Raw genomic sequence first — 22,064 nt, 5'->3', positions numbered from 1 at the left:
TCACCAATGATAAAGATGTTCACAAAGCTTGGAACAGCAATGATTCTGAACTTGCATAATGTGAAGCAGAAACATTGCGCACTTAATGTCATAATTGATTTTTTAATTAAAGATCATCATACCTTGAAAGGTTTTTATAATCTAATTTCACCAAGTTTCTACACTGTGACACTAATGTTGCAACGAAATACAACAGTGGAGACAACAGAGACCTGCTCAAACAGACAGATTCATGCTGTTTGGACTGCATCAGTTTTATGCTAAAAGAATTAGGACAGAACTAAAGTCCAATTAAATTTAACACCATACCAGTATACCTGTCAGCAGTCATCAATACAAAAATGCTCCATACCCAAACCAGGCAGTTTAGTCAACGAGACTCAAAATGTTAGGTTGCTCTCTCTCCATGGATGCTGCCTGATCTACTGTAATCTCCTAGACTAAGGGGGTTGTGAATGGTCTGGGAGATGATGGTTTGGTTGATGGGAGGGGAAGTTGTGATCAAGGGAGCACTAGGAGGAGGTGTCTGTGAGTTGTGGATCACCTCTGGGGATCTCCCATCCACAGCCTCATTGTCAGTGAACCCCACACCACCCAATTCTACCTCCTTCCCAAGATTCACAAACCTGACTTCCCAGGTCGACCCATTGTCTCAGCCTGCGCCTGTCCCAGCGAACTCATCTCCTCCTACCCCGGCACCGTCCTGTCCCCCTCAGTCCAGGAACTCCCCACCTACGTTCGGGACTCCATCCATGCCCTTCACCTCCTCCAAGATTTTCGTTTCTCCGGACCCCAATGCCTCATCTTCACCGTGGACATCCAGTGCCTGTACACATCCATCCACCACGATGAAGGTCTCCAATCCCTCCGGTTTCTTCCTCTCACGCCATCCCAACCAGTACCCTTCCATTGACATCCTCATCCGCATGGCTGAACTGGTCCTCGTCCTCAACTTCTCCTTCCAATCCTCCCACTTCCTCCAAACTAAAGAGGAAGCCATGGGCACCTGCATGGGACCCAGCTATGCCGGCCTGTTTGTCGGGTGTGTGGAACAGTCCATCTTCTGGAGTTATACTGGCACCACCCAGTATAACTAACCTATAAAAACCTAGTTTTTAGGTTAGTGTCTAAAAACTATTGTCTGTTTTTAAAAAGGTGATTACAGTGTCAGTCATTTACCTCTTTCTTTCATCACACTTTCACTTATGACATGCCAGCACCACCATGCTATGTATGCTGCGTTGTATATGAGTAAAATAGAGAGTAATCATACCTATTCATGAGTTAGTGTTAAAACAAATTCCATGCTGGCCATCCAAGCCTCAGGGGCTGGCAAAACCCAAGAAACTATATACCCCAACATGAGTTAGTAGCTTCAGAAGAGTTTTGCCTTTGTCCATCTTCTGTTGCTCTAAAAGTGTTAAATAAATAGGCTAAATACCACATGAAGTGGACAGAGCTATATAGAGAGGTTAGCCGCATGATACCTTGTGGTTTTTTTTGCAGTTCAGATAAAAGGAAATGCAAAGAAAAGGAAATATCGGGCAAAAACTTGGTTAGCGGCTCAACTCAACCATTAAATAAGGGCAAATTTGGAGTTCTCAAAATAGATGGATATATCCCTGTCTGGAGCAGTTCTCTTGGATTTAGAACTGTCAATCTTATGGAAAGGTGAATGGGTAGGTCAACTGATGTAGTAACATCAAGTCTGTGCTCTGCTGAGTGAACATTATTAGGCTCTATTGAACGTAATTGAGTAGAAGGGATGATGCGAAAGGTTATCTTCAGGCAAGCCTACTTTGGCTCCTGTTCCATGTGATCTTACATTATTACGAGCAGATGGTATGGGAAAGCATTTAATTGGGGGAGGGGGAATTACAATGCTATTAGGCAGGAGCCGGGTGCCTAAATTGGGAACAGATATTTTCAGGGAAATGCACAACAGAAATGAGGAGGTTGTTTAGCAAGCACTTGCTGATAATGCTGGACAGGTTTGTCCCACTGAGGCATGGAAGGGGTGATAGATTGAAAGAACTTTGGGTGACAAGGGATGTGGAGCATCTAGTCAAGAGGAAAAAGGAAACTTACTTAAGCTTGGGGAAGCAAGGATCAGACAGAGCTTTAGAGGGTAACAAGGTAGCCAGGAAGGAACTGAAGAATGGACTTGGGAGAGCTGGAAAGAACCATGAAAAGCTTTAGTGGGTAGGATTAAGGAAAATCCGAAGGCATTCTACACTTATGTGAGGAACAAGAGGATGGCCAGAGTGAGGGTAGGGCTGATCAGGGATAGAGGAGGAAAGTTGTGTCTGGAGTCGGAGGATGTAGGAGGGGTCTTTAATGAATACTTTGCTTCAGTATTCATTACTGAGAGAGACTTGGGGCTCAGTGGTTAGCACTGCTGCCTCACAGCACCAGGGTCCCAGGTTCGATTCCAGCCTCAGGCAACTGTCTGTGTGGAGTCTGCATTCTCCCAGTGACTGCATGGGTTTCCTCTGGGTGGTCCAGTTTCATCCCACAATCCAAAGATGTGCAGGTCAGGTGAATGCTAAGTTGCCCATTGTGTTAGATACATTAGTCAGAGGGGAATTCGGTCTGGGTGGGTTACTTTTTGGAGGTGTGGATTTGTTGTGCTGAAGGGCCTGTTTCCACACTAGGGAATCTAATCTAATCTTGACGTTTCTGAGGACAGCGTGAAACAGACTGAAATGCTAGAACAGATTGATGTTATGCAGGAGGACATGCTGAAAATTTTGAAAAACATATCGATAGATAAATCCCCTGGGTCTGATGAGATACACCCATGGATACTACGGGAAATGAGGGAAGAGATTGCTGCACCTTTGGCGAAGATCTTTGTGTCCTCACTGTCCACTGGAGTAGTGCCAGATGACTGGAGGGTGGTAAATGTTATTCCCTTGTTCAAGAACCGGAATAGGGATAATCCTGGGAATTAAAAGATCAGTCAGTCTGAAGTCAGTGGTGGGCAAAGTATTGGAAAGGATTCTGAGAGATAGGATTTATGATTATTTGGAAAACGATAGTTTGATTAAAGATAGTCAGCATGGCTTTGAGAGGGGCAGGTCATGCTTCACAAACTTTATTGAATTCTTGGCAGTGTGGAGGAACAGAGGGATCTTGGGATCCATGTCCATAAATCCCTCAAAGTTGCTACCCGGGTTTATAGGTTTGTTAAGAAGTGTATGGTGTTTTGGCTTTCATTAGCGGGGGGATTGAGTTTAAGAGCTGTGAGGTTATGCTGCAACTCTATAGTCCTGGTTCGACTACACTTGGAACATTGTGTGCATCTGGTCATCTCATTATATGAAAGACATGGAAGGTTTAGAGAGGGTACAGAGGAGATTTACCAGCATGCTGTCTGAACTGCAGGGTATTTCTTATGAAGATAAGTTGAGGGAGCGAGGTCTTTTCTCATTGGAGTGAAGATGGATGAGAGGTGACTTGATAGACATGTACAAGCTATTGAGAGGCATAGATAGAGTGGATAGCTGAAGACTCTTTCCCAGGGCAGAAACGCCCATCAAGAGGGAGTATAATTTTAAGGTGATTGGAGGAAGGTTCAGGGGAGATGTCAGAGGTCGGTTCTTTACACAGAGTGGTGTGTGGGTGAAATGCACTGCCAGCGGTGGTGGTAGAGTCCAATACATTAGGCACTTTTAAGCAACTCTTGGATAGGTACAGTACAATGAAGGGTATGTAGGTACTCTGATCTGAGAGTAGGATAAAAGGTCAGCACAACATCAAAGGCCGAAGGGCCTGTGCTGTACTGTTCTATGTTCTATGACAGCACCTTACACAAGTGTTCAGCAGCTGTTCTTTGAGGTATAGTTAACCCTTTGCTCCTCATCTTAATTAATGGTCTACCGTTGGAAATGTTATACAAGCTGTGTTCCTGGTATTAAAATTGCTTTAGATTTGCACCTCATTCACTGCAGTCGTCACCTTTTTGCCATTTACAATCTTATTCAAACCTTACATTGCCTTATACACAGAAATTTGTTTTGCCTTGTACTTTTCTGTCCTACATCTGTCAACTGCTTGTGTTACTTGTCACACTGCATTTGTGCAGTCTGACTCTGCGATTATCTGTTCCCACCATTTGCTGAAAATGATGGACATTTTGCATCTGTAACTGCTCTTATAGACTATCTAGTGATCCCTTATGGTAAGTGTGGGGGATTGAAAAGTGCAGACAGGATAAGTTGGCCTGATTCCACACTGTAGGTATTCTGTGATAGAGTGGGTCTGTGATGTTCATTGTCGTTGAATAGTTAGTGCTCGCTTACTGGGGACAACTACTAAGAACAACCAGTTAAGGAAAGAGAAATTGGACAGAGAATTGATTGGTTGTAATTTTTAAAAGTTTATGAGAAATAAGTTGATAGGTTTGACAGTTTGGTGATTGGATGTTTTTGTCCCCTGAAACTGTAGTAAAGCCAAAACAAAAGATATTTTGTAAAATTGTGATTTCGTTGCCAAACATTTATAGTTTAAAGATAGGACAATATTTGACTATGTTTTTCTCTTCTCAAAACAAATCACTGGGGGGAAAAAAAATAAGTTTTCACATCTCCATACTGGTGGTGTTAAAGTCTTGCATTTCATTTACATTAACATGAAGGCATTACCAACAGTGCTTGTCACATTTGAAAGGGGAAATCTAAGGAATTTGTGATTTATAGGTAGCTAGCCTGGCCTTGATCTTATCATTGAGGAGGATCTGCTACTCTGTTTATCTGAACTCATGGCTTAACTAGAAGTCAAAGCACTATTTGAAGTCTGAGCAGAGTTTTAATGGAAAATCTTCCATCAACCAATACTCCTAGCCCAGATCAATTGGTCATTTCTCAGTTGTGATAGGGAAATATGTGTAAATCGTTTCTTCCGCATCCATCAGTGAGGTTCATCCCCATTGGTCTTTACACTGCTGAGGCGCAGTATATTTAGGCTGTTTGACTTCTATGTGGATGGCAAGGGTTACATTAACTAGAAAATATGTGGGTCAGAAGAATATTACATATTCTCCATCACTGTTTTGGTTTTTGACTGGCTTTGGCTCTACTTGATGAGTTGAAGGTAAATGCAAAAATTAACCATAAAGAGAGAGAGGCTTCATTTAAAAAATTAGGAAAAGAATTAGTAAAAGGGAATGGAATTATATTTGTAATATTAAAGGTTAATATTGCATGAGTGAGATTCAGGTAAATGCACTACTAGGACATGTCCTGAAGAATGGAGTAGGCTATTTGCTCTCTCAAGCCTGCAGTGCCATTCATTATGATCATGGCCGAAAATGAATCGGAATACCCTAATACCACCATATTTCCATTATCCCTTGATCCCTTTAGCCATGAGCTATATCTACCACCTCCTTAAAAACTCAATGGTTTAGCATCAATCACTTTTTAGGCTCACCACTTTGGGTGCAGAAATTCCTCTTTTGTCAGTCTCAAAATATTTCCCCTTTTCCTTCAACCATGACCCCTGGTTCTGGTTTCCCCAAATGTTGGGAACATCCTTCCTGCATTTAACCTGTGTATTCCTATCAGAATTTTATAGGTTTCTATGAGATCCCCCCCCCGCCACACCACACACACTGTTATTCTAAACTCCAGTGAATGCAATCCTAATTGACTCAATTTCTCGTCCTACATCAGTCCTGCCATTCTAGGAATTAATTTGGTAAACCTTCATTGCACTGTCTCAAATGAGAAGACCAAAACTGCATGCAATATTATAGGTGTGCCCTCACCAATGCCCTGTATAATTGTAGCAAGACCATGTGCGTTGTAAAGCAGAGATCAAGAGCAAGTTCCTGGACCTGCAGCCATCTGAGTTAATGGCATTGTTCTCATTTTAGAGAGGATTGAACATTGGAACCTGCAATAAAATTAATGGATGGTAATATACCTCCCAGCTTCAGACTGCCATAAATCATCAGTTTTACTCTGCAACATCTGATTCCTTCATTGAATTACAGTTTCATTACTAATTCCCAGGCAGCCATCGTTTTAACATATAGAGATAAGTCAATTTTACGAGTCTGTATAATCAACCTTTATCGTATATCATCCTGGCAAAACTGTAGTCTGGATTATATCATTGTGCATGATATCAGTAAATATTCCCAGTGGAGTAAGACATCTTGGGCTGAAATGATGTTTGATTGGGGCAAGCTGGCCTCCATAACATGATCTAACTGGCCATTCTTTGAGCGTCGAGAGTTTGATGCTGGGAAAACACAGCAGGTCAGGCAGCATCCGAGGAGCAAGAGAATTGATGTTTCAAGCATAAGCCCTTCATCAGGAATGAGGCTTGTGGGTTGGGGCTGAGAGATAAATGGGACGGGGTTGGGTTTGGGGGAAGGTATGCAGTGGTTTGTGGGGTGGAAGGTAAGGACCGGGGGGGGGGGGGGGGGGTTCTGTCCTTGTTGGGTTGGGAGGGGTGGGGAAGGTGGATGAAGGTGAGGGGGAAAAGGTGTTAGGTCAGAGGGGGCAGTGATGGACAGGTCCGGAGAGTGGTGCCAAGTTGGAGGCTTGGGACCAGATAATGTAGGGGGAGAGGAAATGGGGAAGGTGTTGAAATCCACATTTATCCCACAGGATTGCAGGGTCCCAAGGTGGAATAGGAGGCGTTCCTCCTCTGGGCATCGGGTGGCAACGGTTTGGCAGTGGAGGCGGCCCAGGGCCTGCATGTCCTTGACTGAGTGGGAGGGGGAGTTGAAGTGTTCAGTCACGGGGCAGTGGGTGCGGGTGTCCCAGAGATAAATGAGATGAGGGTGGGGGTGGGGAAAAAGTAGCATAGAGTACAATAGGTGAGTGGGGGAGGGGATGAAGGTGAAAGGTCGGGGGGGGAAGGTGGAGTGGATAGGTGGAAATGATGATAGGCAGGTAGGACAAGTCATGAGGACAGTGCTGAGCTGGAAGTTTGGAACTGGGGTGAGGTGGGGGAAGGGGAAATGAGGAAACTGTTGAAGTCCACATTGATGCCCTGGGGTTGAAGTGTTCCGAGGCAGAAGATGAGGCGTTCTTCCTCCAGGCATCTGGTGGTGAGGGAGCGGCGGCGAAGGAGGCCCAGGACCTCCATGTCCTCGGCAGAGTGGGAGGGGGAGTTGAAATGTTGGGCCACAGGGTGGTGTGGTTGATTGGTGCGGGTGTCCCGGAGATGTTCCCTAAAGTGCTCTGCTAGGAGGCGTCCAGTCTCCCCAATGCAGAGGAGACCGCATCGGGAGCAACGGATACAACCCCCACCCTCCTCTCATTTATCTCTCCACCCTTCAGGCTCTCTGCCTGTATTCCTGATGAAGGGCTTTTGCCCGAAACGTCGATTTTACTGCTCCTCGGTTGCTGCCTGAACTGCTGTGCTTTTCCAGCACCACTCTAATCTGGTAACATCGGTGGAGGGGGAAACAGGATTAATGGTCAAATGTGATTATTCATATCAAACTTGAAATGTTGACTGCTTCTCTCTCTCCGATGATGCCAGCTGGCTAAATATATTCCAATATTTGGATTTTATTTCAGATTTCCGCAGCATTTTGCTTTTGTAAAAGCATTGCTGTCCTGGTAATTGCTGAACTAACATGACAAATTGCTACAGTAGGTTTCAGATATCAAAGGCTGATCTTCCTTAATTTTCATTCAATGATATTTCCCCCATCTAAATAATCAACATTAGTAGCGGAGGGATGATTAGGATGAGAATAAGGCTCTGCTGCCAGAAAGCATTAGATACCTATAGTGTTGGAAAAAAAATGTTCTTTTTTGTCTGCTCTGCACAGGGAAACCTATTTGGGAAGAGAATAGTGCCCAAAATAAATTTTAACCTAATGTGCCAGCGATACATTTTCTCATTCAAGTTGCTGTTGCATGCTTATAGAAGGCATTCTCTAATTGCTGTTTGCTGAGGACAGTAGCATGTTAAAACACACATCTGCTAACATCTTAGAGAAGTTAACATACACATTCATTTCTGAATAATTTCTAGTTGTACAGAAGGAGCACACAGCATACTCCTGACTATAACTGCATCATTTTTGTCACCTTGTTTACATATAAGCAGCACAATCAGACATTGACAGTACTCCAAAATAGCATAAATTAATGGTAAAAAGCATTTCCACTGACATCTCTGAACCATCTTGATTCATAAATAACAGCCAAGACTTCTCATTGAAGAGAAACATGCTGCCCCATCATAAGACATGATAAATTAATTTGCTAAATACAAACCAAATCAACACTCACTCGCATCTTAGTCCACTTCTGAGGCTTGATTGCCACTGGTTTTAGATCTTTGAAAAGCATTGAGCCCAATGTAGGCTGCAGATGTAAAGATACTGAGAATACGCTTTTTCGTGTGCTCAGCCTGAGCTGCCAGGCAGAGATAGCTCTGGAATCAGAAACGCAGCAGCAGGCGTCAACGTCTCAGGCTGCTCCTGGTCACGTACATGATGGGCTCCTTACCAGCTTCCTAGCATAATGGAACCAACGATAAATTTAGCGTACGCAGCACTCTGGCAAGGGGTTTGTCTGCAGCTGAAAAGGATAATTTCTTGCTGCTGTACAACACTTCAAAATCTGGGCAAGCCCGCATTTAAAACTAATAATACATTCAGTTTTAATTCAGTACAAATTCAAGATTACTGCATGGGTTAGGGATAGTAGAGAAAAGAATAAATAAAGGGTTTGATTAAAGGCGTCAGGCTTTGACAAATCCCAATTTTAAACGGCAGGTTAGCAGAGTTTGTTGAGTCGCTAGTCTGGCCAAGATAATTATGGGGTTCAAGTCTCACATTAGTACATAAGCACTTGATCATGCCAACATGCAGAGTGCTGCATCATCAATGAGTGATGCGCAGAAGAACATTTATAGCCCTTCCTGTTCCAGTGGATAGGATAGATCGCAACACAATTTGAATAACAAAATGGCATTTTTCACAGGCATCCCAGTGAAATTCCACTATTTCAGCTCAAACCAAAGACATCAACACACAGTTGTTGTGATTCTTTACTGTGCGTACAATGTCTTTGCTTTCCTTGATAACAAGTCACTAAGCTTCCAAAGTATTCACTGGATGTGAAACCCTGAAAAATATCGGAGAGCAGCGTATAAATGCAATGCCTTATTAACCATAAAAGTTTCCCCATGTTTATCTGAAGGCAATGCAAGAGTTAGTAAAACATCCACTTAAAGAGCAAATATTATCCAAAAACAATTTAAGACACTGAGCTGATCCCCTAGTAATAAATACCAATCAGGTTCTAATGGAAGTGGCAAATTAAATGATTAATGGGAGAAGGAAGCATTCTCAATGATGTTAGATCCCAATACCAGAACACAACAGCAAAGACTGAAGTACTTGCAGCATTGTCAGCCAGTTGTGCCAAAGAGATACTGCATTCACTCCCTTTTTGAGATTGGTTTTTTAAGCCAGTCTTCAGAATATTCAATTCGCTTAAGGGTAGTAACTCCCAGTGCTCTGAGCTGGTGAGGGCAGGAACAGCAGGATAGAGCAGATGAACGCATGGCTGAGGAGCTGGTGTATGGGAGAAGGATTCACATTTTTGGATCATTGGAATCTCTTTTGGGGTAGAAGTGACCTGCACAAGAAGGAAGGACTACACCTAAATTGGAAGGGGACTAATATACTGGCAGGGAAATTTGCTAGAGCTACTTGGGAGGATTTAACTAGTAAGGTTTGGGGGGGGGGGGGGCGACCCACGGAGATAGTGATGAAAGAGATCGATCTGAGATGGGTACAGCTGAGCACAGAAGTGAGTCAAACAGTCAGGGCAGGCAGGGACAAGGTAGGACTAATACATTAAACTGCATTTATGTTAATGCAAGGGGCCTAATAGGGAAGGCAGATGAACTCAGGGCATGGTTAGGAAAACGGGACTGGGATATCATAGCAATTAGAGAAACATGGCTCAGGGATGGGCAGGACTGGCAGCTTAATGTTCCAGGATACAAATGCTACAGGAAGGATAGAGAGGGAGGCAAGAGAGGAGGGGGAGTGGCATTTTTGATAAGGGATAGCATTACAGCTGTGCTGAGGGAGGATATTCCTGGAAATACATCCAGGGAAGTTATTTGGATTGAACTGAGAAATAAGAAAGGGATGATCACCTTATTGGGATTGTATTATAGACCCCCTAATAGTCAGAGGGAAATTGAGAAACAAACTTGTAAGGAGATCTCAGCTATCTGTAAGAATAATAGGGTAGTTATAGTAGGGAATTTTAACTTTCCAAACATAGACTGGGACTGCCATAATGTTAAAGATTTAGATGAAGAGGAATTTGTTAAGTGCGTACAAGACAATTTTCTGATTCAGTATGTGGATATACCTACAAGAGAAGGTGCAAAACCTGACCTACTCTTGGGAAATAAGGCAGGGCAGGTGACTGAGTTGTCAGTGGGGAAGCACTTTGGGGCCAATGACCATAATTCTATTCGCTTTAAAATAGTGATGGAAAAGGATAGACCAGATCTAAAAGTTGAGGTTCTAAATTGGAGAAAGGCCAATTTTGACTGTATTAGGCAAGAACTTTCAACAGCTGATTGGAGGCAGATGTTCGCAGGTAAAGGGATGGCTGGAAAATGGGAAGCCTTCAGAAATGAGATAACAAGAATCCAGAGAAAGTATATTCCTGTCAGGGTGAAAGGGAAGGCAGGTAGGAATAGGGAATGCTGGATGACTAAAGAAATTGAGGGTTTGGTTAAGAAAAAGAAGGAAGCATATATCAGGTATAGACAGGATAGATCGAGTGAATCCTTAGAAGAGTATAAAGAAAGTAGGAGCATACTGAAGAGGGAAATCAGGAGGGCAAAACGGGGACATGAGATAGCTTTGGCAAATAGAATTAAGGAGAATCCAAAGGGTTTTTACAAATATATTAAGGACAAAAGGGTAACTAGGGAGAGAATAGGGCCCCTCAAAGATCAGCAAGGCGGCCTTTGTGTGGAGCCACAGAAAATGGGGGAGATACTAAATGAATATTTTGCATCAGTATTTACTGTGGAAAAGGATATGGAAGATATAGACTGTAGGGAAATAGATGGTGACATCTTGCAAAATGTCCAGATTACAGAGGAGGAAGTGCTGGATATCTTGAAATGGGTAAAGGTGGTTAAATCCCCAGGACCTGATCAGGTGTACACGAGAACTCTGTGGGAAGCTAGAGAAGTGATTGCTGGCCCTCTTGCTGAGATATTTGTATCATCGATAGTCACAGGTGAAGTGCTGGAAGACTGGAGTTGGCAAACGTGGTGCCGCTGTTTAAGAAAGGCGGTAAAGATAAGCCAGGGAACTTAGACCGGTGAGCCTGACCTCGGTGGTGGGCAAGTGGTTGGAGGGAATCCTGAGGGACAGGATGTACATGTATTTGGAAAGGCAAGGACTGATTAGGGATAGTCAACATGGCTTTGTGCGTGGGAAATCATGTCTCACAAACTTGATTAAGTTTTGTAAAGAAGCAACAAAGAAGATTGATGAGGGCAGAGCAGTAGATGTGATCTATATGGACTTCAGTAAGGCGTTCGACAAGGTTCCCCATGGGAGACTGATTAGCAAGGTTAGATCTCATGGAATACAGGGAGAACTAGCCATTTCAATACAGAACTGGCTCAAAGGTAGAAGAGAGAGGGTGGTGGTGGAGGGTTGTTATTCAGACTGGAGGCCTGTGACCAGTGGAGTGCCACAAGGATCGGTGCTGGGCCCTCTACTTTTTGTCATTTACATAAATGATTTGGATGTGAGCATAAGAGGTACAGTTAGTATGTTTGCAGATGACACCAAAATTGGAGGTGTAGTGAACAGCGAAGAGGGCTACCTCAGATTAAACAGGATCTGGACTAGATGGGCCACTGGGCTGAGAAGTGGCAGATGGAGTTTAATTCAGATAAATGTGAGGTGCTGCATTTTGGGAAAGCAAATCTTAGCAGGACTTATACACTTAATGGTAAGGTCCTAGGGAGTGTTGCTGAACTAAGAGACCTTGGAGTGCAGGTTCATAGCTCCTTGAAAGTGGAGTCGCAGGTAGATAGGATAGTGAAGAAGGCATTTGGTATGCTTTCCTTTATTGGTCAGAGTATTGAGTACAGGAGTTGGGAGGTCATGTTGCAGCTCTACAGGACATTGGTTAGGCCACTGTTGGAATATTGTGTACAATTCTGGTCTCCTTCCTATCAGAAAGATGTTATGAATCTTGAAAGGGTTCAGAAAAGACTTACAAGGATGTTGCCAGGGTTGGAGGATCTGAGCTACAGAGAGAGGCTGAACAGGCTGGGGCTGTTTTCCCTGGAGTGTCGGAAGCTGAGGGGTGACCTTATAGAGGTCTACAAAATTATGAGGGGCATGGATAGGATAAATAGACAAAGTCTTTTCCCTGGGGTCGGGGAGTCCAGAACTAGAGGGCATAGGTTTAGGGAGAGGGGAAAGATATAAAAGAGAACTAAGGGGCAACGTTTTCACGCAGAGGGTGGTATGTGTATGGAATGAGTTGCCAGAGGATGTGGTGGAGGTTGATACAATTGCAACATTTAAGAGGCATTTGCTTGGGTATATGAATAGGAAGGGTTTGGAGGGATATGGGTCAGGTGCTGGCAGGTGGGACTAGATTGGGTTGGGATATCTGGTCGGCATGGACAGGTTGGACCGAAGGGTCTGTTTCCATGCTGTACATCTCTATGACTCTATTAGCTACCCTTCAATCTTTGGCATTGCACTCATGGCTGTTGATGGTACAAATATCTGCTCGGAGGCCCACAGTTTCCTCCTTAGCCTCCACAAAATCCTGGGATATTCTCCATCAGATTCCAGGGAAGACTTGCAGATCTCGTCTGTAATGTGGACTTTCTTCAAGATATCACTATTTGTTTCCCCAAGTTCCCTAACATCCATGCCTTTCACGCTGGTCAAAACTGACAAGAAATATTCATTTAGGATCTCACCCATCTCTTATGGCCTAGCACATAAATGGCCGTGTTGACCTTTAAGAGGCCCTATTCTCTCCCTGGTTGCTCTTATGCCCTTCTGGTAGTGGTAGAATCTCTTTGGATTTTCCTTTACCATATCAGCCAGAGTCATGTTCGCTTTTAGCCCTCCTGGTTTCTCCTGTGTAGTCTGACACTCTCCATACTCCTGAAGGAATTCACTTGATCTCAGCTGCCTACACATGCTGCCTCTTGACCAGTCACAATAACTCTAGTCCACGGTTTTCTACTGCTGCCAGCCTTACCTTTTACTTTAACAGGAACTTGCTGGCCCTGAACCCTCATAAACTCACGTTTGAAAATCTCCCACTTACCAGGTATCCCTTCACCTGCAAACAGCCTACTACCAATTAACTTTGGAAAGTTCCTGTCTAATAGCATCAAAACTGGCCTTGCCCCAACTTAGAATTTTAATTTGTGGACCAGACCAATTCTTTTCCATAGCTATTTTAAAACTAATGGAATTATGTTGACTGGTCCCAAAGTGGTTTCCTACTGACACCTCAGTCACTTGCAATATTTGTTTCCCGAGAGGAAATCCAGTTTTGCCCTTTTTTTTCTTGTGGAGCCATCCACTTCATAAGAAATTCTTCCTGAACACACTTAACAAATTTCTCTCCATCCAAGCCCTTAACACTACACAGTCTCAGTTGATGTTAGGAAAGTTAAAACCCCCCGACTGTAACAACCCTATTATTCTTGCAATCACCTAACATAGTTGCTCTTCAATCTCCAGATTATTGTTGGGCCTATAGTAAAATGCTATCAAAGTGATTTCTGCCTTTTTATTTTTCAGTTCTATCCACATAGACTCAGCGAGCGAACTCTGAAGAATGTCTTCTCTCAGCACTGCTGTGAGGTTCTTAATCAAAACTCTATTTGCCACATCTTAGATTAGATTACTTACAGTGTGGAAACAGGCCCTTCGGCCCAACAAGTCCACACCGCCCCGCCGAAGCGCAACCCACCCATACCCCTACATCGACATCTACCCCTTACCTAACGCTACGGACAATTTAGCATGGCCAATTCACCTAACCTGCACACCTTTGGACTGTGGGAGGAAACCGGAGCACCCGGAGGAAACCCACGCAGACACGGGGAGAATGTGCAAACTCCACACAGTCAGTCGCCTGAGGCGGAAATTGAACCCGGGTCTCTGGCGCTGTGAGGCAGCAGTGCTAACCACTGTGCCACCGTGCCGCCCAAAAATGCAACTCCCCCTCCTCTCTTACCTCCCTTCTATCCTTCCTAAAGCATGGGTACCCTGGAACATTGAGTTGCCAATCCTGTCCCTCCCTCAGCCATGTTTCCGTAATAGCTATAATATTCCATTCCCATGTACCCATCCATGCAGAGTTCATTCCCCTTACCTGTCAGGCCTCTTGCATTGAAATAAATGCAATTTAGCCCAGACTTTCCTTGCTTCCTGCCATGCGCTTGCCTACTCTGTCTAGTACTAGGATTACCAAATACCAATGCCTTTGCTATTTAATTAGCTCTTATTACCTTCTGTACTGTCCTCAACCTTCTCTTTCCTTACTGTTTTGGATCCCACCCCTCTGCCAGACTAGTTTAAATCCTTCCAAATGGCTCTAGCAAATCTCTCCACCAGGATATTAGTCCCCTGTAGAAATGGGTTACAAAAAGCTACAGGACCAAGAGCTAAAATCAACAAAAGTCGAGAAAATTCAACAAGCCTTGTTCCAACAAAACTACTGGCCTTTATTAGTAAGGAAGCTGCATTCAGAATGGCTGAACCTGGAAGAGAGCGAGAGCGCTGATCACAGCTCTGAGCTTCTCTCACAAATTTGCGCTTACAGAGAGAAAAGCAGGAATCTTTACACTTAAACCTTATCAATAGCTATCAATAACTTGAGGTTAGTCACCCATTAGACCAGTACATTGAATTATGATGTTATTACTTATGAGGTTTATCATATTGACTTCCCAAAACCTTGTCACGTATGTCATCCCATACTCTTGTCCTTGTTGGGAGCTCAGAGGATTTTGTGGCATGTTCTTTATTTAGGCTTAGTCAGTATCCCAGAATTTATGTGGAGCCAGCTAATCAAACTCTGACGAGCTCTACCAAGATTAAAGAATTTACGTGGACTTTGCCTGCGTTAAGTTCTGCTGAGGTTAGCAATGCTTTGACCTTTGCTATAATCTTATCTTGTATTACGTTACAACCAGGGGTTGGCCAGTTTTCCCATCATGTTTCAGACAATTAGACACTCCTCCAGCTCGGATGCAACCAGTCCCTCTTGTACAGGTTACCTCTACCCCAGAAGGGATTCCAATGATCCAAGAATCTGAATATCTGCCCCGTACATTCTTTTGTGAAATCCTTCTATTCTTACTCTAGCTAAGACATGGCACCGGAAGTAGTTCAGAAATCACTACTTTTGAGATCCTGCATTTTAACCTTCTGCCTAACTCCCTAAGATTATTCTTCAGGACCGCATCCATTTTCCTCCCTGTGATGTTGGTAGCAATATGTACAATTACCTTTGGCTGCTCACCCTCCCCCTTAAGAATTTCATGTAATCGCTTTGATGTTTTAGCTTGATATGTATTTTAATATTTCCAGTTAACCACTGGTGGGTCTTGTCTATTCTTACACATTGATATGTATATCCCCTTAAATGTTTGTCATTGCATCTCTATTAAGTTATGTTTTAATCTAATTTGCCCATTTAGTTCACAACAGTTCTGCTTTCATGATCTCATAATTTCCTCTATTTACATTTTTAAGAGTCTCTGACTACTCTTCTCTCCTTCAAACAGTATGAAATTCAAACTACTACAGTCAGTGCTATCCAGGGGGACCTTTTCAATGATATTATTAATTAATCCTATCTCATTACCACATACTAGGCATAATATAGCTTGCTCTCTGGACGGCTCCTGAATAAACTGTTCTAAGAAACTATTCTGAAAATATTCTGTGAATTCAATCAGGTTACTTTTGCTCGTCTGACTTTTCCAGTTGATAAGTTGATTAATATCTTCCATGATTATCATTGTAGCTTTGAGACAAGCCCTCCTCTTTTCTTACTTGTACGCTCTCCGATGTGGTTACTGTTCGGGGCCTATACCACTACTTTAAGTGTCTTCTTGCCTTTTTCATTTCTCAGTTCTATCCAAACTTTCTAAATCTTGGTTTCTTGAACTTGGTTCATCCATTCTCTGTTGTTAATCTCATCATTCAATAACAGAGCCACATTGGAAAGTTCTCAAAACATCATGTAAGTCTTCAAAGTGAGGCTGAATTCTTACAGCTGAAACAATCATCCTTTGTCTGAAGATTGTATTAATGTAGAGTCATAGAGATGTACAGCATGGAGGCATTTGGAGAGGCAAGGACTCATTTGGTGTAATCAGCTTGGCTTTGTGCATCCAAAATTGTGTCTCACAAATTTCACTAAGCTTTTTGAAGGGGTGACCAAGAAGGTAGATGACAGCAATGCCCTAGACGTAGGCACTTTGGTAAGGCCTCTGACAATGTACTTCATAGTAGGTTGTTGAGTAAGGTTAAATCTCATGCGATCCAGGGAGAGCTAGCCAACTGGATACAAAATTAGCTTGATGGTAGAAGACAGAGGGTGGTGGTAGAGGGTTGTTTGTAGACTGGAGGCCAGGGACCAACATTGTGCCACAGGGATTGATACTGAATCCACTGTTATTCATCATTTATATAAATGATTCGGATGAGAATTTCAGAGATATGGTTAGTAAGTCTGCGAATGACACCAAAATTGGTGTGTACAGTGGGCAGTGAGATCTTGATCAACTAGGCCAGTGGGCCAAAGAATGGCAGGCTGAATTTAACAAAATGCAAGGTACTGCATTTTGTTGGTTCAAAGCTGGTTAGGACTTACACAGTCAATGGTTGAGCTCTGGGAAATGTTAGAGAACAAATAGATTGAGGGGTACAGGTTCATAGCTCCTTGAAAGTTAGAGTCACAGCTATACAGGGTGATGAAGAAGGCATTCATTGGTCAGAGCAGAGTGTATAGGAGTTGGAAGGTCTTGTTGCAGCTGTAAGTGATGTTGGGGAGGCCACATTTGGAGTATTGAGTGCAGCTCTAGTTGCCCAACTACAGAAAACATATTATTAAACTAGAAAGAATGCAGAAAAGCTTCACTAGAATGCTACCTGGACTGAAAAGTTTGAGTTAGGAGGAGAGGTTGGACACGCTGGAGTGCAGAAGGTTAAAAGGTGACCTTACAGAGCTCTACAAAGTCATGAGAGGTACTGATAAAGTAGATAGCTAACAGCTTTTCACCATGATTGGGAATCTAAAACTAGAGGGCATAGGCTTAAGTGAGGGGGGAGAGATACAAATAAGTCCAGAGGGGCATCTTTTTCACACAGGGTAGCAAGTGTCTGGAATGGATTGCCAGAGGTAGTGGTAGAAGCGATGACAATTTCGTAATTTAAGAAATATTTAGACAGGTACATGCACAGGAGAGATATGGAAGGATATGGACCAAACGCAGACAAATGGGACTAGTTTAATTGTGAAAACTGGGCGGCATGGGCTGAAAGGTCTGTAAACCTCTTTTACTCTATGGCCTGATGAAAAAGTTGTGCAAAAACAAGTGACAAGTCAGAATAGAAAAAGAAGCAAAGATTAACCAAGAATACAGAAAAGGGAAACATTACTGTATGAAAGAGCTGGCCAGAAACATAAAGCAGAAATGAGTTTCCATAAATAATTGAACCAGATAGTTAACAAAGTGAAATTGGTCCTTTATAAAATGAGATTGAAGAGTAGTGTAAAATAACAAAACGCCAGATGAATTTTGCATCGGTCGTCAATATAGAAGATTTTGTTGAGAAGATTTGTAGCTCAGGTTGAGGTTCTGGATGCAGGTCTACTCGCTGAGCTGGAAGGTTTGTTTTTGGACCTTTCGTCACCATGCCAGGTAACATCTTCAGCGAGCCTCCAAATGAAACACTGATGGTATAGCCCGCTTTTTATTTATATGTTTGCGTTTCCATGGGTTGGTGATGTCATTTCCTATGATGATATCATGACGCCACCATGGGATATGACATCACCATCCCAAGGAAACTCAAACATATAAATAGAAAGTGGGCTACACCACCAGTGCTTCATTTGGAGGCTCGCTGAAGATGTTACCTAGTATGGTGACGAAACGTCTGAAATCAAACCTTCCAGCTCAGCGAGCAAACCTACATCCAGAATATAGAGGATACAAGTAATCTCTCAGAAATCAAGGTATTTCAGGAAATGGGGAGGCAAGGAGGAATTCAAGAAATTACAAATCACCAGAGAAGTGGTATTGAATACATTGTTAGAAATTTGAACTGATATGTGCATACAGCTTGATGCACTTCACCCAAGGGTCTCAAAAGAAATGGCTGTTGAGATCGTTTACACATCAATTTGATGATTATCCCAATGTAATAGAAGATGGGGAATACAACTGTATTATTCAAAAAGGGACTTAAAGTAGGAAACTCCAAGCTAGTTAGTTTAACATCTATCAAAGAGAAAACGTTAGAAAGTATTAAAGAATTTATCACAGGGCACTTGGATAATTTTGAGGTAAAGTCAACATCATTTTGTGAACTAGAAATCAGTTTGAGGAGAAAACAGATACTGTGGTTAAGAGATAACAGTGGATATAATGTGCTTAGATTTCCAGGAGGCACTTGTAAAGGTGCCACATCAATAGTTGGAAGAATATAAAAACTTATGGTGTAAGGGTTAGCACATTGGCATGTATAGAAGCTTGACTACCTAACAGGAAGCAGAGAGTAGGCATAATTTTTTTTCCCAAATTGGCAAGACATAATAGGTGATGTGCCAGAGGGATCAGTGTTGGGCCCTCAACTGTTTACAATCTGTATAGATTAATTGAAGTATGATTGGCAAATTTGATGACACAAAGATAGGAAGGAAAGTAATTTGTGAATAAGACATAAGAATGTTACAAAAACATACAGATAAGTGGGAACATATTTGACAAATGAGGTAAAATGTAAGAACATGAGACACTGTCTATTCTGAAATAAGAATAGAGGGTGCCCAGAGTGGAGATCTGCCATCCTTGTGAACAAATTGCAAAATGTTTGTATGCATGTACAGAAAGTAATTAGGAAAACTAACAACGCTATAATTTATTACAATGGGAATTGAATACTCAAATAGGGAGGTTTTGCTTCAGTTGAGAGCACTACAAAGACTATATCTGGGATACTATGCATATATTAGTCAGCTTATTTAAGGAAGAATGTAAATGTATTGTAGGCAATTCAGTTTTCTAGACTAATAACTGGAATGACTGGCTTGTCATCTTGAGAAAAGTTACATAGGCTGGACTTTATTCCATTGGAAGAGTAACCGGTGACATGATTGAAATATATAAAATGCTGAGGGGTCTTGACAGGGTAGATGAGGAGAGGATGCTTCCCCTTATGGGAGAATCTAGAACTAGGGATCACTGTTTAAGAATTGGGATCATCCATTTAAAACAGAGTTGAGACAAAATGTTGTTTCTCAGGGGTTGCAAGTCTTCAGAACACTCAAAAGGCAGAAGCACATTCCTTGAGTATATTTGAGGTACACAGATTCTCGTTAGGAAAGGGATTGAAAGGTTATCAGTGGTTGGCATGAATGTAGATTTGAGATTACAATCAGTTACGACCTTATTGAATGTCACAGTAGATTCAGGGGTCTGATTAGGACCAGGAAAAGGCCAATTTGTTTACTTACATCATTATCTGATAGGAAATAAAGTATGGATTAGTGGGGTATTTTTAATGTGACAGAGTGCCATCAGGATCAGAAATTCACAATCCATATTAATGACCTAGATGCACTGCACCCAGTCTGTTTATCCAAGTTTGTTGATAATTCAAATTTAGGGGCAAAGAGATTAGTTAGGTTAAGTGAGTGGGCAACAAGGTGGCAGATGAAGTAAAATGGAAGTATAAGATTATTCATTTTCAAGAGTAGAAAGACAAAATATTTTTGAAAAATACTTGAAACCTATAAACATTGATATTCTAAAGCACCTGGATGCACTCTAACAGGTACACGGGTAGCAAGCGATTAGGAAAGCAAATGGCATGTTGATTTTACTGCAAGGGGATTGAAGTATAAGAATAATAGAGGTTTCCTATAATTGATGAGAACTCACCTGCAACACTGTGTGTAGTTTTGGTCTTTATGTTTACGAAACGATATAATTTGTCATGGAGAGAAACAGGAAAGATTCACTAGAATAGTCTCAAAATGAGAGGGTTAGCCTATTATTGGAAGCTGACTAAAGATACCTTTTGGTTTGTATAAGAACAAGAGGTGAGCATATTGAAATATAGAAATGATGTGGAGATGCTGGTGTCGGACTGGGGTGGACAAAGTTAAAAATCACACAACACCAGGTTATCGTCCAACAGGTTTATTTGGAAGCAGTAGCTTTTGGAGTGCTGCTCCTTCATCAGGTGGCTAGTGCTTCCAAATAAATCTTCTGGACTATAACCCGGTATTGTGCGATTTTTAACTTTGAAACATAGAAAGATTCTAAGGGATGTAAACGCTAACATAATGATAATTTTCCTAATGTAGTTCATCTAGAATATGGGAGCACAATCTCTAAACAAGTGACTGCCCAATTAGATCGGAGATGGGGACAGATTTCTTCACTAAAAGGAGTGTGAATCTTTGGAATTTCCTACCATTGTCAAATGAGAATACCTGCTGACACCCGCAAAACTTTGTCAGTATAATGTGCATGCATAGCAATTTATGCCAGAAATGGCGATATTATTCCATTCCGTTGACTTAGACTGAGTGCTTTTCACTGTTAAAAGAATAGTAATTCTTTTTTTGTTGGTAGAGCTTTCCACAAAGTACACATTTCTCTGCATGCAGAATGAGAATCTTTCAGGATGTCAGGAGACACTGTATAAATGACATTTGTTTTTTAAAAATCTTTTAAATATAGATCAAAGTTATAATTTATTGGTCGACGATGACATTTCATTTTAAAACGCATTGAAATCTTACATTTAGAACAAAGTGCAAGATGTGATAGGGATGATCGTTAGTCTAATTCCACTTTTCTCCTGCTCCCCATAATCCTGGACTTCAGAAAAGACTAAACAACTGTGAGCGCTGCCTTAAATATATTATTTAAATGCAAATTAAAATTAAAATTCAAGTCACAGTCTTTTTGAAAACTTGTACTTTTTTTAAAAAGGTGAGCATCGTTCCTCAACCTTACATATCATTTTCAGCACAATTCTATGAGCGTGTCTTAAGAAGAATGCAGTTAAGTATGAAGTGTTAATCCCAACAATGCTTTACCCACCCTTTATCAATACACACCTTTGAAGAACAAGGGACGTTAAACCCAAACCCCACAACCAGGTCTTGTTATCACATGGGCTGCAACCACACACAACCCTTTGTCAGCTGTTCATTTCCCTAGGCAGCCTTTCACCCAGTATTTTAGTTGTCCAACTGTTTTTCTCTCTCTTTGGGCTCTATCTCCATCTATGGTTTATTCCCTCACCTCTCCCTCCACTCAGCCTCTGCTTAACTACCAACTTTTTCTTAGTACCACCAGTTCTGAAGAAGGGTCAACGGACCCAAAACGTCAGAAAGACTGTGCTTTCTCTCCACAGTTGCTGCCAGGCCCTGCTGAGCTTTTTTTCCAGCAATTTCTGTTTACAGCATCTGCAGTTCCTTCAGTTTTACAGTATATTAAAAATCTCATTGCCTCATGGCTGAATTACACTGGTGCTACAACGTACCTGGCTGTCATAAAAGAGAGTGAATGAATAAACCACACTTAGAAAATGGTGTATGATTCAGAGGTCTAGGCAGAGCCTGGTAAGAGAACTGCAGTGAATCACTAAAGGTCACACAGTTTAGACAAATGCAACAAGTAACATGGTCTAGATTCGTAAAAATACTGACAAGATAGAACAGATAATGATAGCACAACTTCTTCCAAGCACAAAATTAATAAATCCTGTGTATTTCGCTTTTCACGAAAAGTAA

General features: G+C 42.1%; 1 protein-coding gene across 5 annotated transcripts in view; it reads right to left on the bottom strand.

The window, feature by feature from the left end:
- The window catches only part of tmem94 (transmembrane protein 94), a 140,254-nt gene that overhangs the window by 102,870 nt on the left and 15,320 nt on the right, over positions 1 to 22,064 (bottom strand). For 2 of the 5 annotated variants that reach the window (XR_011954786.1, XM_072558216.1), the window contains exon 1: positions 8,265 to 8,426. The exons of 1 other annotated variant lie outside the window; for it this stretch is intronic. Coding sequence is in view for 2 of the 4 variants with exons in the window: in XM_072558216.1 (XP_072414317.1) it covers positions 8,265 to 8,324 (60 nt within the window). In the remaining 2 variants the exon portion in view is untranslated. Of the gene's footprint in view, positions 1 to 8,264; positions 8,429 to 22,064 lie in introns of those variants that run through there. 2 more of the 5 variants (XR_011954785.1, XM_072558215.1) reach the window with 2 other exon arrangements.

The sequence above is a fragment of the Chiloscyllium punctatum genome, chromosome 39 (assembly GCF_047496795.1).
Source record: "Chiloscyllium punctatum isolate Juve2018m chromosome 39, sChiPun1.3, whole genome shotgun sequence".
In the NCBI taxonomy this organism is placed as follows: domain Eukaryota; kingdom Metazoa; phylum Chordata; class Chondrichthyes; order Orectolobiformes; family Hemiscylliidae; genus Chiloscyllium; species Chiloscyllium punctatum.
This window is presented reverse-complemented; position numbering and strand designations above follow the sequence as displayed.